At 39.4% G+C, this 18,923-nt stretch overlaps 2 protein-coding genes across 3 annotated transcripts; one reads left to right on the top strand and one right to left on the bottom strand.

Moving 5' to 3' along the window:
* Nucleotides 1-1,096: 1,096 nt before the first annotated feature.
* Nucleotides 1,097-9,409, bottom strand: LOC114478847 (ubiquitin-conjugating enzyme E2 R1-like). Of its 2 annotated transcripts, none has more exons than XM_028472135.1 (6): nt 9,150-9,409; nt 8,727-8,972; nt 6,990-7,076; nt 6,797-6,894; nt 4,407-4,541; nt 1,097-2,537 (listed from the first exon to the last, which is right to left on the bottom strand). In XM_028472135.1, exons 1-6 carry the CDS (start codon nt 9,285-9,287, stop codon nt 2,318-2,320), a joined length of 924 nt encoding a protein of 307 aa, XP_028327936.1. In that variant the 5' UTR covers nt 9,288-9,409; the 3' UTR covers nt 1,097-2,317. The 2 variants fall into 2 exon arrangements, with proteins under 2 accessions (XP_028327936.1, XP_028327937.1); XM_028472136.1 differs by having other exon boundaries at nt 9,189-9,409.
* Nucleotides 9,410-9,428: 19 nt separating this feature from the next.
* cactin lies at nt 9,429-18,880 on the top strand. Its single transcript, XM_028472121.1, has 11 exons — nt 9,429-9,446; nt 10,652-10,939; nt 12,289-12,835; nt 12,925-13,020; nt 14,148-14,293; nt 14,364-14,526; nt 14,612-14,726; nt 14,966-15,158; nt 15,237-15,359; nt 16,103-16,404; nt 18,170-18,880. The coding sequence occupies exons 2-11, from the start codon at nt 10,689-10,691 to the stop codon at nt 18,658-18,660; spliced, it is 2,427 nt and encodes an 808-aa protein (XP_028327922.1). The 5' UTR covers nt 9,429-9,446; nt 10,652-10,688; the 3' UTR covers nt 18,661-18,880.
* The last annotated feature ends 43 nt before the right edge of the window (nt 18,881-18,923 follow it).

The following is an 18,923-nucleotide window of genomic DNA, read 5'->3' as shown; positions in this document are numbered from 1 at the left end:
TTTATTTGATTTTTTTTTTTTTTTTTTTTTAAATACACTGCCAAATAGTTCTGGTTATATTGTTTTCTTAAAGTGAAAATGCAGGGGAAAAATAAATGTCCCTTTTTTAAAAAGCAAACATAGGAATGTGTAACGGTAATAATTTTGAAAAGTGAATGCTTGTGACAGTAAGCTTTGTAGAAGTATGCTTAATGTGAGATGTGTTTTGTTTTTTAAGCTGGAACTGTAGAATCCAAGGTTTTTTATCATTACTAAGCAGATCTAAGCAGATCAAAAATGTACCCTGGGCTACATTTTTGGGTTTGGTAAAAATCTTTCGTTTTTGTTTTGAATAAAAAAGAATTGACACGTGTTTGTGAGTTTGTATACCATTATCATACTCATATACAAGTCTTGGTTATTCAGTGTTTTCTGATTAAACTAGCTGTAACCAAATATTGGTAAAACTAAAATCTACAATCAGATGTAAACGTGATATTCTGAGTTCAAGGCTAATCTAAAAAAAAATAATACTGTGATATTGTGAAATATGACTGATGGTTTTTGTGTAGTCATTATTGTATTTCAATCTTTAATTATACAGTTGGAAATTAGCCACAAAGACCAAAGCTGCTCCTTTTATTGTAAACAGGAACTGTCCATAAAATAATAAAGTAAACTAAACTTTACCAATATCTATGAAAATCTCTATCCATCCATTTTTTTTACGGGCACTGTGATTCGAGGCAATTTTGAAACTCTAATGAAACCAACAAAATTGTTTTTGGACAGTGGGAGAAATCTGTAATGGTTGGAAAATTTAAAAGTCCAGTGAGAGAACGTGTAAACTCAGCTAGTGCTAACAATACTGTAGTTTAAACTGGCATTAAATAAAAGTGTGTTAAGTGCTTAAAACCAATATACACTGAATTATCAGAATCTCTTTAAAACATAAAGTTTTGCTTTGTGTAAAGACAGATTGAATCAGTACAAATGTTAAAATAAAATCATTCTGCACACACAGTTGTAGATTGTTTTCAAATACATTTTTATTTTTTTTTATAACGATCCCCAAATGTTGACACACACACGCACGCACGCACGCACGCACACACACACACACAGTTGTGTGTGAATATCTGTGATAGTTTTTTGTTTTTTTTTTGGTTGTAATGTAAACCCACATTCAACACCAGAAGGAGAAAAAAATATAAAACCCATTGTTGCTCGTCTAAACTATTTTACCGATTGTGATTTTATTATCCTGAGAAATTCAGCGTGGTGTTACAATTAAACTGAAAACAATCAATATTGATGATGGCTAAAAAAATATACACACAATGAAAAACGCCCAGATTCTCTCAACGTAACGTCCAAAAAACCTGCCCCATGTCCCACATGCACAAAGAGCGGTAAAATCTCAGCGGCTTCTTTTTGTTTCCCTTTCAGGGTCCAATGGAAAAAGAAAAAACCTACTTAAAACCTTTTCCCAATTATAATTTCTTCACCTATATAAATCAGTTGTGTGGATAAATGTCCAAACAAATGAAGAAAACACTAAATAAAAAGACTTGAAACCTTAAAACAAAAAGTACAACAAACACTTATCAAAATGCTTTGGGCTTTCCTTTACACGCTGCCCCAGGTCTTTGGGTCCATCAGGTAGCTCTGAGAGGCCCCCCCCGTCCTCGCAACCGCCCCCCGATGAATACAAGTTAAATCAAATAATTAGTTCAGTCCCCAATTCTCATAAAATATAATAATCACTCTTACGTAACTCCCTAATCTCAGCTACTTCAAAAAAGAAAAACACTCCTAAATGACAGAAACGCGTCCAACGAGAACCAGGAAAAAAACACAGCAAAAATCCCATCATTGGTCCTCCATCGTCACGGCGAGTCTTCTTTGTGTCACGGATTGCGATGAAGGTTTAAAACTGAAGAGAAGACGAGAAGCTTTGCAGAGATGTTCTGAGCATGCATGATAACTTTTTGAAAAACCACATTCAGGCAGCAGTTCCAAACAGAGAGAGAGAGAGAGCTGGACGATGTGGTATCCCCTCAAAGTAAGGTTCTAAGGTGACGATGATGGAGAAACTGTAAAAGAAGTGATTTTTTTGAGTGTGCTGGTGCAAATCCTACCAGTTTTGACCTTGCTGCTACGAGGCGGTCAGTGTCTGCCTCACAGACGAGACAAAAGCTCTGTTATTAGTTGATTGGAGGAAAGCTTCAAATCGCTCTTGGTTGGACACCAAGATTATCTGGCAACCCGGGAGTTGGAAAAAAGGAGTTGCGTGTAAACCATCTTGATCGGCCATTTCTTATTTTTTTGCAGCATGTCACGACTCCTCGTTGCCCGAGTCGTCCTCGTCGTCCTCGTCGTAGCAGCATTCGCTGTTGTCGTCGTCCACGTCATCGTCGTCGTCGTAATAGTCATAGAAAATGTCGGAGCCTTCGTCCGGGGCTGGGATACGTGTGCGCACGCAGTACTCGGCCAACGTGGTGGGGACTTTGACGCCGTCGCGGTCCGCTTCTGCCTTAGTGGCCACCACTTGTTTCCTGAGGAAAAACAAAGGTTACACCAGGGTTCCTACAGCTTCAGTTAAACTCAATTCAAGACTTTTTAAGACTTTTCATTGCCATTTGAAATTAAATTTAAGACCAACTTCACATTAAAAACAATTGGGGAAAAAAAATGCTGCACAATTTCCATTTTTCACAGCGTCTAGTGCAGACGTGCAACTGGCGGCCCCCAAAGTAAACACACAAAATACACAAAATTATAATAAAATACACCAAAAAACAGACTAAATTAATCAAAATCACTCAAAACACAAAAGGTGAAGACAAAAATAGCCAGAAATCTATAAAACAACAACAAAAATACAATGAATAAAAACCATTAAGGCAAGCATACACTGTGCAATTTTTGGCCCATTTTGAGCAGATTTTTGACTTGTGCGTCTATTTTGGGATCTGGCCAAGTCTCTACTAAATCGCATGTTGTGCATTGTGTAGAATACATGGGGTCACAAGAAGCGATTAACACCTCACGACCAGCAATCGTACGGTCGTAAGGAAATCAAACATGTTTGAAATCCCGTCGCTCCTCGTGAGGGTATCACTGTGGAAGCAGAGCCACGGACCGGCTTACCTCAAACTCTCACACTGCACATGCACGAACACCGCAGGACAACTGCAAAACTGACGGACTGTACTGCCCACGTCAGTCCAGCCAGTTCCTGGACCATCATATTGCAGCCTTTTCTTTTTTTAAAGCTATTTCTTTCTAATGTTTCTCTCAACTTCTGGGTTCTTCTGTTTTAATGGCAACGTTTCAGAGTTCTTCTCCTTGTTCTAATTTGTACTTTGCATTTCCAGACCAAGACCCCGACATGTCGTGTATGGACGTGCAGTGTGAGCAGTCAGATCGTGTCAGAGTGTCCCCCGTTTGTGTTTCATTTTCTCATGTTACCGGTGCGCTGATCTGATGTTGACATTAACAGTTGTTTGTTAATAAAATTGGTGTTTACCACTAAAACAAACATTTCTTTAAGGAAAAAAAATGAGGTTTTCACTGTTGGCTCAGACAAGAAAATGCGGCCAGATCTGCACTCCAACTGTGACGGTTATTTATTTACTCTCCGTTCAAGTGACTGTTTACTGTAAGACCTGTGCACATGCCTCTGCGTACATCTGTGGAACCAAACAGTAGTTTAGTCCACTGTGCTCGTTTTCTTTCAGTCTCCAAGACTTCTTCTTCTCATTTCTTTTTTATTTCTGGTATTGGAACGTCTCTCCAAGCCGTAGAGAACACACACTAGCATCATTTGACATCACATCTGTATAACTGCACGGGGAAATCGGCCCCATAACAGTAGAACACAATGTATCACAAAATCTGTTCAAGGCAATAGGTAGAAATGTGTGTGAACTCATTCTCTTTGGTTTAGAACGCTTCATCACCCATTAGCATTCAAAGAAGTAAAATGAATATTTATTTTTTCACAAATCCTGCCTTATGCTCCTTTATGTAAAGCCATTAAGAAATATCTTTGTTGTACAGGCAATTTCCGTTAAATTTACATTTCCCCATGTTGTTAAAAGTTCCGTCAAGCATGACGCACATCTGCAGAGATGAACAGCAATCAGTTCCTCTGTCATGATTGAGTGATGTTATGGTAAATTATATATAAAACAAATGTCGCCATTTACTTTAAGATGGGAGACTAATTACAATCGTGAAGTCATACTTTTTGTTACAATTTAAGACTTTTGAAACATTGATTTAAGACATTTTAATGACGATAAAGGCCTTATTTTTAGATTCATGAATCTAATGCCTTTTAAGGCTTTTTAAGGATCAGCGGGAACCCTGTACACATCAACACAAATGTAGAAAAACTGCTTACGTCACATTTCTCGTACCTGATTATCTCGGCGTATTCCCGGTCCTTGCCTTTGCTGTCCCTCCATTTGCGGTACATGACGGAGGCGTCCACGTTAGCAGGAGAGGAGGTGTTGGGTTCGTTCAGCAGGGAAATGACGCTCAGCAAAATAGTCCTGCACACAAACACACAAAACACATTATTTTCAGCTTTTTTGCAACATAATCTTGTCCAAGTAACGGAACATTTGCAGCTGGATACACAATGGACGTGCATCTGTCCGTCCTTTCCGTTGAGGACGTGGAAGATGTCTACATGATATTAATTATGGTAGCAGGTATGCGGCTGATTGGAGCTGGCAGTTATCTGACTTATCACAAAGTCTGGATTACTTCGGCAGATGTTTTGGGAAGGCTGCCAGTCATTTCTGATGGATTGGGCAGGACTCAACAGCCAGATAAATGTGATAAAAAAATTCAAAAGTAAGCAAAATGCTACTTTGGATCGACTGCGCGGGTTGGAATCTAACTTGGAGAAGTTGAATGTTCAGCATTCAAGTAAGGCGACCATATTGGATTACTGCTGAGAGATGAACTTTAGGCTGCTTGGAACATTTTAGGTGCCAGCCGGCCGAAAACAAATTCCTTATCTACATTCGGTTCCCCACAGCTAGCTGTTGAAGGCCAGTTCATCTGTTCGCCAGGATGCTGTGTCGACTGACGCTCCGTCCACTCCTCCTCCTGCTCACCCCACCAACACCACCTGGAACTTTGTTTCTGAACTCAGATCTACCCAAGGTGGTTTCACGTTATCTGCGCCTGGGCTGAACTGTGAACGGATCATGTTTCAATGCCTACTTTGGCTCCCATTCCTTCTCCCTCCCATGCAGTGGCCGCTGGCATGTTTTGTTATAATTGTTTTTTATGGGCTTATGTGCAGCCGTAAGGGAACAGAGTGTAGGATCTGCCTTTTTCCCCTCTCCTTTCCTCCTGTTTTTCCATATTTCCTCTAAGGATACAGGGCACCGCCCTTGTGGTTCTCCCACTCCTGTCCTCCCATGTTATATGTGATTGTCTTTTCATGTTTCTTGGACGAGATGTAACTGAAATGCAAATTTCCCCTTTGTGGGACGAATAAAGGATATCTCATCATCATTATTCATATTACACACATTTGGACTCGAGGAGGGACCAGGGTTTTAGCTGATGTCATTTACGGTTGATCTGAGCACTTTTAAAAACCGATGGGAGCAGCTCAGCAGCAGTATGGAAGCAACGACAGTCCCCTCGCTTCCACACAGGTGACCCCCGGTGCACAAAAACATAGACTACCTGGGTCTCCAGCGGGAGGGATTCGGACTCTACCCGGGAATGATGCAGATATCTGAGCTCTTTTGTAAAACCGATGAGAGAAGAGGTATCAAAGCGAAAAACCTTCCACACTCCTTCTCACATTGATGAGACTTGGTCTCTGAACGACAAGTTGGGACTTCCAGGGTCTCCAAGGGGAGGCGCAATTTGGACTCTACCCGGGAACGACAAACATATTCCGACTTGGGGGACAATGGCTTTCCGCTGATCTGAGCACTTTTGAAAATTGATGGGAGAAGCAGTATTATCTGTTTCCACACTCCTCACAAGCTTTGAACTTATGATTGTTATGTATTTTCTGTATTTACCTTTATTATTGCTTGTTTCTTTTTCTGACTTGTGCAGTTATTTTAACAACTTTAAAGAGTCTGAGTTTTTAAAAAGCGTTTATAAATAAAATGTATTATAATTATTATTGATGGGACAAGAGAGATTTCCGGGTGTGAAAAGGACAGTATAAGTAAATCTACAATGTCCACCGTTCACTAACCAGGGCCATGATTATTTTTATTAAGCATTTATTTAAATTCAATTTACAAATTTGAAGGAAGTGCACCTGATGGACCCTAAACAGGCCGATAAGTGAAACAGTTTGAAAAGTCAGGAAAAAACCTGAATTTTCAGCTCGTGTGCAGCATTAGCTTCAGCAGCTGACTTGGACTTTCTGTCTCAAAGACCGATACCACGTTTCCACAAAAAATGTTTCAAGAACTGAACGTTCTAACGGTAAAAATAATCTACATCTCTGTTAAACTCGCTTTCAGTTAAGGCAAATTTATCCCTCTCAACCTTTGAACGCATGCCCGAGAACTGAACAAGAGCGAGATTTCAGAGAGTGTGAAAAGGCTTATATGCAGGTGGTGCAGACTATATATATGTATATATAAATAATTAATTGGTAATGAAGAGGACGCTGTGAAAGTGATTTTAAAATGTTAGTATCATATTTTCATGGCTAAGGCACGTGTAAAATATTCAGAGTTGGTTGATGGGAATTTGCAAGTTGATGTAAATTATTGAAGCGGAGGCAGAAAGAAGAGACGACAGGGCAGGTACTCACCTCACATTCTGGGTGGGATTCCATCTCTCCGAGGGCAGCTCTCCACTCTGTGGGTCGTCCACTGGGGGATGCAGTATAGAAATGCACACGTTTCCATTCTGAAAGAGAAACACTTTACACTGTAACACAACCGTTTCATGTGTAAACAATAAACTGAGACAGAAAAACAAAAGAATTATACATGATACGATACCTCGTAAATGTTAGGATGCCACATCTTGGTGAGGAACCGGAACGTAGGAGGGGAATACGGGTAGTCCATGGGAAACTTCATCCGAGCCTATGACATAAGAGACGCATGTAAATGTTGCTAGAAAAGTTCAATCAAAAAATATTATTATATCAATGCATTCTTTGAGTCAAAAGCTGATGAAGTGCTATTGTTTCCCCCTAGTTTTTCACCTAAAATGTTATACCAAGATGAGTCATATTCATTGTGGTACTGGGTGCATGTACATCCGTTTGATTGAGCCCCGAAATAAGCAACTTATACAGCCCCCAAAATAAATGTACAAAATGACAAAAATACACAAAACAAGAGCAAGAATCCATTAAAAAAAATACAAAGAATTAGAACATTGCAGGAAAATACAGTAAAAGACAAGAGGAAAAACACAGAAAATACGCCAAAAACAAACAAAACTACTACAAAAATGAACAAAAACAACAGTAATACACAAAATTACTCCAAAAAAAATTACAGAAAATGACAACAAAAGACAGTATGAACAAAACACAAAAAATGACTATGAAAACCCACAGTACTGACAAAAGAGCAAAACAACAACAGAAATACACAAAAATTACTCCAAAAAACGCAAAATGGCACCACAAACACTGTACACAATATGACTCCAAAAAACATATATTTTATAGTAAAAATACACAAAAGGTCAACAGAAATGCACAGAATGCTTCACAACGAGCAAGACAACAAACATACACAGAATGACAGAAAAACACACAAAATTACTATAAAAACTTTGTTCTTTACTGTATTAATGCTCAGATCGCTTATTATTCTAATGCTGACATGAATGTGGATCATGTGACCCTCAGATCAAACAAATACATGTTTTGGCCCCATTTTGGTGCCCACGTACGAAGTAATGGGCCCCATTCATATATTGGTATGTGTGAATGATTCGGTACCACCAACTGTCGCAATATTTGATTCACAAATAAATATGAAAATGACTTTAATGTAAATTGCCAAAAAAAGGTTATTGCGCATTGCATAATTGTAATCTACATTGAATTACCTTTGAAACGACATATCACACGACTATGTTCCCATAAATTTGGAAATAACCGGAAATGGGGGGTGGTCCCCCGGGCCCCATTTAAAAAAAGGGCTCAGAGCGTCTCATCACATTCATTCATAGAGTATTCATACCAAACTGCATTCCAATCTAACGAAGGAGTAGTCATTTAAAAAACTGGACTAGAGCCCCATTTAAATATTGGTATGTGCCAATGATTCGGTACCACCAACAGTCTTAATATTGACTCGCAAAGAAATGAGAAATAGACTTTGGATTTTTTTTTTCTTCTTTCGAAAAAATTTAGCGATTTTGGTTAGGATTAGGTTATAACCCAATATTGCAACAATTTTTAGGGTTAAGTTTAGGGTAAGGTTGAGTCAGTCATGCAACTTAAACCGACCAATGACTGACTATCACGTGACCTTCTTTTTTGCTTCCCACTGTCGCCAATGCTTGTTCATGTAGATTTGTTTTTTTTATTACGAATTGTATATGTTGATATCACTTTAAGATTACTTTCGTTGTAATTTGGGCTGTATAAATAAAGTTGAATTGAATTAAATATGAATGTTGGTCCATATCGCCCAGCCCTATAATCTATATAAATATTACTAGAGGCATACATTAACAAATCACCAGGTAACATTTCTGCTTTATGTTCTTACCTTGAAATACCCCCCCTCATAGTGAGTGTTTGGGGGCCCAAAGATCGCCACTTCCCAGTTGTACAGATCAGCCTCGTCCGCCAGTGTAATTTTAAAGCCCTCGACGGGTTCCTCTTGGAGGTTCTTCATCTCCAACATTAGGGCTTTCTGTGAACTGGCGACGCGAGAAGGGTCGTGGTGCGCCATGTTAGTCCGGGGTGTCTTTACAAATAAATAGAAGAAGACCCACTTCACCGCTTCAGGAACCTGGAGACAATGAAACAGGCCAAACCTGTCAGGCTGAAACACACTCTAAAAAACCGAGCCTAACTTCGGCTGCGTTAACCCGTCGTAACTTAAATCTACGGGTTTTTTTTTTTTTTTTCAAACCAGAATTGTTAACTGTGAACTAAAAGTGGTCCTTGTAGCTTTTAGTTGCTCTACCTGGAAGAACGAGTGACGAGTGTAAGCCGTAAATCTCACCGATAGCTGTTTGGCTAGCGTGAGGCGAACTAACCCGATCAAAGAACTTCCAATGTTTACGTTTTGAGTTCTTTTTAGTCCGGATTCGAAAAATGACATAGTCCAATTAAGGCTACGGGAAAAATAATCTCCCCCGTGTGGTTCGGGGTCGCCCTCAAAGAAGACTGGGTAAAGAAAATGTTGCTGAAAGAGACCCCCTTCTCTGAAAACAGGCAATGGAATTCTGGGATGTGTGGGATTTGTAGTCCAATTATATCGGTAAACATTACATTTTCCCTTCAATATGACCACTAAATCACATGTTTACACGTAAATACGTCTTTTAATGTACGTTTATACAGTTAAACTTAAACATCATAAAAATTGGGACTATTATTTATAGTTTTTTTCATTTTAAAAGAGGTATATTAAAACTACACCAGTGCCTGTGACGTCATGAAACCGCGGGTGTTGTTTGGGTTTCTATAAGCAGCTCTGACCTATTTTTTTACTGTCACGTTATTCTATTGTAAGAATCATTTATTTGTGATATTATTTGGTTTTAAATGCTGAATTACCTTTCCAGTTAAGAAAGAAAAATCCTAACTATTATTTTCTATCTCCCACGAATCCAGTCGTGACGTCACTAACATGCGCCGTTTTACAGAGGGGATTTTTACCTGCCTGCCTTACCATGTGGAAACAAAAAATAAAATATAATATAAAGATAAATTATTATCTGTGTTGGATATTGTGTGATGTTTAACCAGTATTTTTCCTGATTACAACCTGATACATTTTATTTTTTTACAACATAAAATTTGCACTTAATTGAGTGCCAACTCGCCTTTTTCGGCCCATTCTACGGGCACTACTAGAACAATAAACAGTATCAGTAGTTATTTTGTGTTGTTTTGTTTCTCTGATCTGTTTTCTGCATAGATGTGTCTTTTTTGCATCAATAATTTCATATAACATGTGGTGCACTTTATTGTAATTGCTGATTTGTGTTCAATAAAAAAATGACGAAAGAAAAAAATAAACAGTATCGGTATCGCACTGTATCCATTGGTTGCATTTTATCAGATTTTCACTAAAACAAGGTTATTTTCGATTTGAATGAAATATGAGGTATCGTTTTCGTGGTCTGGCCTTTTGATCAAAAACAGCTGTTTTTCAACGACTTTGTGTTTATTATTGATTATTTATTAACGCCACAATTCCTGCTCACAAACTAATACACAACTATACTAAAATGTTTCCGGTAAACCATCATCTCAAGGTTGCTTTTTTTAATAAAAAAAAATAATGTATTTATTTTACCTAAATTATCATGGGGTTACAATAACGTGCTCATTCTGTGTATATTGAACACATTATTCAATATAATCAATGTAATATAGTATAATACAAGTGTTATAATAAAATATCAGTGTTTGGGGAACCAAACGTAGACCAAAGCTTACGTTGTATTTATGCGACAGACTAACACTCGGACCCCGCGCTGAGAGTAACTTCGTGATGAGTTCCAATACTCGACGTCGGTCCCGTTCTGGGTCCAAGAACCGGAGTAAAGACCGCAATGACCGGTCAAGGAAGAACCGGTCCAGCTCCCCAGAGGCGAGGAGAGGCCGGGGGAGGAAGTCGGTGAGCAGGGAGTCCAGCGGCTCAGTCTCCCGGAGCAAAGCTCAGCGCGGCGGCCGTTCAGGCTCCAGCGGGTCGGAGGGCGACCGGGGGAGAGAGGCCGGGAGACCCAGGGCTCGGTCCTCAAGGTGGGTTCTCTACCTCCACCACACCGTGGAATGTTAGACTCAGACTACATGATGATAATTATTAATGTATAAATTAACCAAATCAATTTAGAAAATGCAATGTCCGTAAATTGTTGTACAATTAATGTATCAACATTAGAGCCTGACAGATTAATAATCAGGCCGATTTTAGCTTTCGCCGATTAATTGGCATCTGTCAATTCCGGTTATAAAATGTAACTTTTCTTCCTGCGTGGAAATATTGTGGTTATATATACTTTAATTTCTGCATTATCGATTTTGAATCGGCAGCAATGTTTACAAAATGACAACACTGAGGTAAGTGCACTCATTTATTCTTTAGTTACACTTTTACCTTTATTAAAAAAATAAATGAATCTATGTTTGTTTGTAATTTGAGCAACTTTATTAACAATAATTATAATAAAATCAATTATACTCCGAAAAAATAGTTTGCCTTTTTTTTTTTTTAATTAGTCGCTTTACAGTCCTTATGTTGACTTTGTTACTTAAAAAGTTCATGATTTTAATTTAGTAGTGTTTCGCTTTTTTGTCATGAATCATATTTTGGGTATTTTAAGATTGTGTTCAGGTGCAGTCTGTATCCTGCATATATAAATGTTATTATTTCATATATCAGTGTGTAACATAATTGTTCTGCAGACTCTTTATCATGTTGGCAAACGCAGACAGTTTTTAAACAAAGCTTAAAAATCTATTTTTTTTTTTTTTTTACAAAAGCTTTCTGCTAAATTATGTTCAATTAATATTATTCGCTTTTGGTTTTATTATTGCTTTTATCTGTTGACTTTTTTCTGCCCTCGTTTCTGTAGCACTTTAAGATTACTAAATGTAAAGTGCTTTACAAATTAAAGTTATTATTATTAAAGCTGAAAATGATGGAACATCAGTAATCACTCCTTATACAAAAATAAGAAAAACACTTAAACTTACAAAATGTAAAACATGTCATATTTAGTCATGGCAGTTGTTATGAAATAAAATAAGATACTTGCTGCTTATCCTACTTAAAGCATTTCCTTACATTACAAAAACACATTTTTATAAGATCTAAAAATGAAACCATTTCTAAATGGGGAAATTTAGTTCATAATAATTCTTTAAGATTGTTCAGTGTCTTTTACCTTTTACGTTTATTTACAAGAATTCCTGCAGTCTGCTCCCCCACACAAGATGGCGGCACTTAGTCCCGCCTCTCCACGGGCGATGAGGCATCTAAAGTGTATTTATTTGAAAAAGTTCAAACTATTTTCTTCATTCTCTGTGTTTCTAATAAATGACCTAAACAGAGAACTTTACTAACAAATACATGTATTTTTTCTTTCCAGCTCTGACTCTGGTGATGGAGATGATGATAGGAGGAGGAGGAGGAGTAAAAAAACTTCTCCAGAAAGACGAAGAGGAGCGTCTCATTCCAGCTCCGACTCTGGCGAGGGAAGCATCGATAGAGACCAGAGAAGAAGAGCTGAGAAGAGTCCGTTGAGAGAGAGACACGGCAGGGAGCAATGGAGGAGCAACGACAGACACCAGGACAGGAGGAGGGACGTGAACCGAGACCAGTGGAGGAGGAACGACGAGCCGGGACGGAGAGAGAGAAGCAGAGAGAGGAGGCGGCAACGTCTCAGCTCAGAGTCCTCAGACAGCTCAGAGCCTGATCGCAAAGTCAAAGAGAAGGAGGAGAAGAAGAAGAAGAAGGAGATGCTGAAAGCCCTGGAGACCCCCGAGGAGAAGAGATCCAGAAGATTAGCAAAGAAAGAAGCGAAGGAGAAGAAACGGAGGGAGAAGATGGGCTGGAGCGAGGAGTACATGGGCTACACCAACGCTGACAATCCCTTTGGAGACAACAACCTGCTGGGGATCTTCAAATGGCAGAAGGTGGGTTTTAATCCAAAGAACTTTGAACATTTCTGTAAAAAATTAACTTCACTCAACCATGATTAATTGTTCTTCACTTTTTTTGTCAGGCATTGGACAAAAAAGGTATCGGCCATCTTGGTGAGAAGGACCTTAAAGAGAGAAATAAATGTATTCAGGAGGAAAACCGCAGAGAGCTGCAGAAGGTTTGATCCAGTTCATATCAAGTGTCAGACTGTGATGGAAATGTCATTCTAACGTTCTACTCATACTAAGTCTATAATGCTGAGAAATGTCTCGTTCTCATGTTTTAGCAGAAAGAAGTGGTCATGTGACCAGGTACGTCACATCCTGTGATGTTTCATTGAGCTTTTGCGATACATTTCATTATCGAAACGTCTGAAAAACCTCCTCAATAAAGCGTAAAAACAAAAAACTTTAGATTTTGCACATTTTCAAGGGTAATGGAAACATTGTTACTGTCTATAGTAAATAGTCATACTAACAACATACTACTCATACTAAGTCTGACGTCAAAATGAGTATGTAGTGTGTTCACATTAGATAGTATAAAAAGATTTGGTACGTGAGAAATAAACAGATGTATATTATATCAAACTAAAATGATTCTATATCATTTTAGTTATATACATTATATATGCAGTGTTTGGAATAACGGCGTTTGTTTTTCTCCTGAGGTCTGAATTGGACGCTCCAAACGGGCGGATTTGGTCCCTGGACCATGAGATTGACGTGTGCTGTATTGGGAGATTTTTTGAAGTATGCACAGTGGGCACACTAGTCATACTCAACCGTCCCATGATGCATTGCGAGTGGAATGTAAAATGGTCCAGGGACCGACTTCAAGCTAAAAGTCAAACTTCTCCTTTTCAAAATAAAATCATCTGTTCTGGTCTTCCATTAGTTTTTTTTTAAATGTAAATGTAAATAGGGCTCTTATTTTGAAGTTACCAAAAGTTTAGTTAGTAGCACAATGGAGGGTCTCTGAAAATCTGTGAATAAAATGTGTCTGCGTGAGTTTTATGGATCAAATGAGCACATGTTGATATTCCACTTGGTCACTTTCTCACTTCAAATGTTTTCAGAACTTTCAAAGTAAAGGTGGAGAATCAACAGAGATATTTAGTCTCAGCGTGCTAAAATGCATCTTGGGAAACTTGGAAGTAGTCTTTAGTAGACAGTATATAGTCATTGAGTTTGTATTGTGTCGTACGCAGTGTGACATTTCAAACACGGCGTTAGTTTGGGCTGAAAAAAAAACTGTTGCAGTTCATTAATAATTGATCTGTGAAACAAACCTTTTGTGGTTCAGGTGAAACAGCTTCGTCTGGAGCGCGAGCGTGAGAAGGTGATGAGGGAGACGGAGCTGGAAATGCTGCAGAGAGAAAAAGAGGCGGAGCATTTTAAGACGTGGGCGGAGCAGGAGGACAACTTCCACCTTCAGCAGGCCAAACTGAGGTCCGTCTACAGCGGCAGGCTTTTCGTCGTCCATCGGGTCTTTATTAAACGCAGCCTTTTGTGTTTGTAGGTCCAAGATCAGGATCCGTGACGGCCGAGCTAAACCCATCGACCTGCTGGCTAAGTACATCAGTGCAGAGGATGACGACCTCGCTGTGGAGATGCACGAGCCGTACACGTTTCTGAACGGGCTGACGGTCACTGACATGGACGACCTGCTGGAGGACATCAAGGTCAGCTGATGTTCTGAAGGAGCTTCTCTAAGGTCTACCTGAGGCTTCTTCTTTAGTCAGCGTTGATCTTTTATTATTTCATCAGGTGTACATGGAGCTGGAGCAGGGGAAGAACGTCGACTTCTGGAGAGACATGACCACCATCACTGAGGATGAGATCGGAAAACTCAGGAAACTGGAGGCTTCTGGGAAAGGACCAGGTGAGACCCTATTCCTAACGTCTAATTTTGTCGTCATGACTTTATTCTCATAGAATTACAACTTTATCCTCAGAAAATTACAACTTTAATCTAATAAAATTACAACGTGAAATTTGTAATTATTGATATCGCAATGCATATCGTATTGTTTAGTGATGGGATATATCCTATCGTGTATTGTATCGTCAGATTTATAGTAATGCTCATCCCTTGTAACAGCAGTGTTTTACGTTCCTCAGGCGATCGACGTGAGGGCATCAACACGGCGGTGAGCACCGACGTTCAGGGTGTGTTTAAAGGGAAGACGTACAGCCAACTACAGGCTCTGCACCGTAACATAGAGACCAAGATCCAGGCTGGAGGCTCCAATCTGGACATCGGTTACTGGGAAAGTTTGATGCAACAAGGCAGAGTCTACATGGCCAGAGCCAGGTAGGAGCGTGGGAAGTGGTTTCTATAAGAGCAGTGAACGTGGTTTGGAAAGATCTGAGAGTGAGTTTGACGTCACAGGCTGAGGGAGCGACATCAGGACGTTCTGAGGCAGAAACTGTTCAAGCTGAAGCAGGAGCAGGGAGTGGAGAGTGAACCACTGTTCCCCATCGTCAAGGAGGAGCCCAGAGACGAGCAGACAGAGTGAGTACACACCTAGAGATGTAGATAGACATATTACACACTGGAAAAGTACGTTTGTAAAATTAAAATCACTTTTTTTTGCCATGTTTACAAAAGTCCCAGGTTTTAAAATGCTTTTGTAGGGATGCACTGAAATTAAAGTTCTCAGCCGAAACCAAGAAAACCCGAGGCCGAAAACTGAAACACCGAAAGAAATGATCATGCCAATTACCATTACATTTATGGCTATAAATATGTACTAACCTCACTTTAAATAAAGCATTGCAATTGCAATGCAACACTGATGTTGTTGCATCATCGCAGCATCTTATTTCAGCCGTGTTGCTTTGGTGAAAAAAGTGTTTCGGCCGAAAAATTTACTTTTGGGATTTTCAGTGCATCAATATTTGTTTGGAGTCAAGCATTAATACTGAACATTTCTGACACTCTCTCACTGATATTAAAAAAAGTAAATTTAGAAACTTGCTGTGCAGTTTTACACCAACATTTCTCAACCTAAAAAAATGCAACAAATGTTGGGTCACAAAGTCCGAAAGAATGTTTTTTTTCTTTTGTAAATTTATTCTATCAATATTTTTATTGTTCCTTTGTTTCCTTTTGATTTTTCAAAGTAAAATAAGTAAATTAACATTTTTAGAGCTACATAGAAATAAAGAACAGTACATTAAGTTTTTCTGGCAATAAAGAAAAATAAAGTACAATTTGGCAATTTGTTAACAATATTTAACTTACATTTTGGTCAGTCCTGAAGATCAAGCCGGCCCGTCTTCAACAACACAAAGAGGAAACGAGGAAACCACAGGGGGGGACGGGACGGAGGACAAACCAACCACGTCCACAGAGGGCGGAGGAGAGAAGGACGAGGTGGTGGAGGCGGTGCTGACGGAGGAGGATCTGATCCAGCAGAGCCAGGCCGAGTACAACTCTGGCCGCTACAGCCCCGCCCTGCTCACCAGTTCAGAGCTGCCCCTCGACACGCACACGATAAGCCCAGAAGAAGACGCACACACGCTGCAGTTAGCACGACGACAGCTGCAAGTGACAGGTACGAGCCGGCGCCACACACGAGTGTACACAGATTCTAACGATGGTTATGTGACTTTATACATCAGGTAGTTCCCATCAAGTGATTTGATTGGACAACAGATATTTTAAGAGTGCTGACATAGAGTAACAACCGATCTTCTTACGGATCATATCACTCTACTGTACAGCTGATCTACAGGGTCCCCACGGTCTGGAAATTAATGGAAAAGTTATGGAATTTCAAAAAACAACTTTCCAGTCTTGAAAAGTCATGGAATATTTGAACAGTTTTGGAAATTTTAGCCTATTTTATTATGTTAAACCCTAAAATATGTTAAGCGTTATCTCAAAGTGAAAGTGCTGCATACCAACAGCATCATTGAGCAGGAATTGCGAGATCTCGCAAATTCACGCAAATTCCCTCTCCGCCAACTGTGCGTAGGTAAGATCACTGCAGCCGGTGTGCGCTAAAAACCAGGAAAGACGTACGCAAAAAAAAAAATCTTAGCGGTTTAGAACTAAGTCATGGAAATTTGGTAAAATATTTAGGAAAAGTTTGAAAAAGTGTGGGAACCACACTACGTTCACACTGCAGGTCCTAATCAATGCACAATTCAAATTTATTTTAAAATCTGTTTTATTTTGTGTGTGATCGTTCATGTTACATCAATTTGGAGTATGAATGGAATACGATGCTGAAGTGACGCACATGGGCAGAAGAGGCACCTAGAATGTTTACGGAAGTAAATATGGAGGCTTCCAGTGTGTCGCGCTGAGAAATTTTCTTTCCCATCATAATTGAGTTCAGATAATTCACTTTGTAATTGTAATTACCATGAAAATTTTAACGCAAAACTGGGGAATCATGTTACAGTTGTATGTAGTTTTACACATATGTAGTTGATTATTAAAATATATTTCATATCAAGCTTTCCCACATTTTAACATTTAAAATTTCTTTTAAAACCTATATTTTCATTGATTATGAAGCCTAACAAGGTAACCAATAGATAGGAAATGAATTAGATGATAGATATTTGTTATTAGTGTATTAAAGATGCTAACAGAAAGCTAACGCAAGAGGAAGCTTAACTTTTGTCAGGTTATTTATTAATTGTAATTGACTGAGGATTAAAAAATAATTGTATTTTAATTGTAATTAAAAAAAATGCTGGTCACTAATCGTAATTGAAAACGTAATTGTAACTGAAAAATGTATTTCACCTCAACCCTGGTATGTTGGCTGCTACATTTTTACAATGGACGGTTTGGATGCGCTTATGTAGGAGTCGGATAGTAAAAAAAAATGCCTCGGCCGTCTAGACTGCAGTCGCATTGCAGACAATCAGATACGTATCGGATTTAGGGCTACATATAAAACCTGACCTGGGTTGGATCTTTAACAGATCAGATACAGGTCTCATATGGGCCACAAGATCAGATATGGGTTACTACGACCTTGAGTGTGATATTGCTTATATACAACACTTCTACAAGATCATTTTAAGTGAGGAAGTGATATTTAACTGTCTTGTGTTTTTGCCGGCAACGCCAACGAAAGCGCAAAAGACATTTGTACGCCGGGCGCTTATAGAACTGTTGTATAAAAGCAATATCACACGAGAGGGAGCGCTGTTGTGATGAAATATCAGCACTGGTGTGATTCGGTCGTAGGCACGAGGCCTTGACCTCGAGTGTGATATTGCTTTCATGCAACAGTTCTACAAGCATGTTTTAAACGAGGCATTGATAATGAACCGTCTTGTTTTTTTTTTTTTTTGCAGGCGACGCCACCGAAAGCGCAGAGGATGCGTTCGTACGCCGGGCCAGAGAAGGAATGGATAAAGATGAGGCCCAGTTCAGCGTGGAGATCCCCGTCACGGGCAAAATGTACATGTGGGCCGACAAGTACCGGCCGAGGAAGCCGCGCTTCTTCAACCGCGTGCACACGGGCTTTGAGTGGAACAAGTACAACCAGACACATTACGACTTCGATAACCCGCCCCCCAAGATCGTCCAGGGTTACAAGTTCAACATCTTCTACCCGGACCTTATCAATAAGCGTTCCACGCCGCAGTACTTCCTCGAGGCCAGTTCCGACAACAAGGACTTTGGGGTTTTGAGGTTTCACGCGGGGCCACCGTACGAAGACATCGCCTTTAAGATCGTGAACAGGGAGTGGGAGTATTCGCACCGGCACGGGTTCCGCTGCCAGTTCGCCAACGGGATCTTCCAGTTGTGGTTCCACTTTAAGAGATATCGCTACAGGAGATGAAGAAACCCAACGAGGAAGAACCAAGTAACTGTTCATGTTCGTCAAACTCTACGTTTTATAATAAAAAAGAAGCAATGTTTAAAGCCGTTATTGCTCAGTATAAGTTGAACTGTAATTACAAACGAATAATTTGATAAATGACTGTTTAGACGTCTTTGTTTCTCACTTTGTTGTTATATTGTGTGTAGACTTTTCCAAAATAAAGACAAATTGGCTAAAACATGTGATGTGATATTAACATAAAAACTTAATTATGTGTTAAA

Source organism: Gouania willdenowi, chromosome 17 (assembly GCF_900634775.1).
Source record: "Gouania willdenowi chromosome 17, fGouWil2.1, whole genome shotgun sequence".
NCBI lineage: Eukaryota > Metazoa > Chordata > Actinopteri > Blenniiformes > Gobiesocidae > Gouania > Gouania willdenowi.
This window is presented reverse-complemented; position numbering and strand designations above follow the sequence as displayed.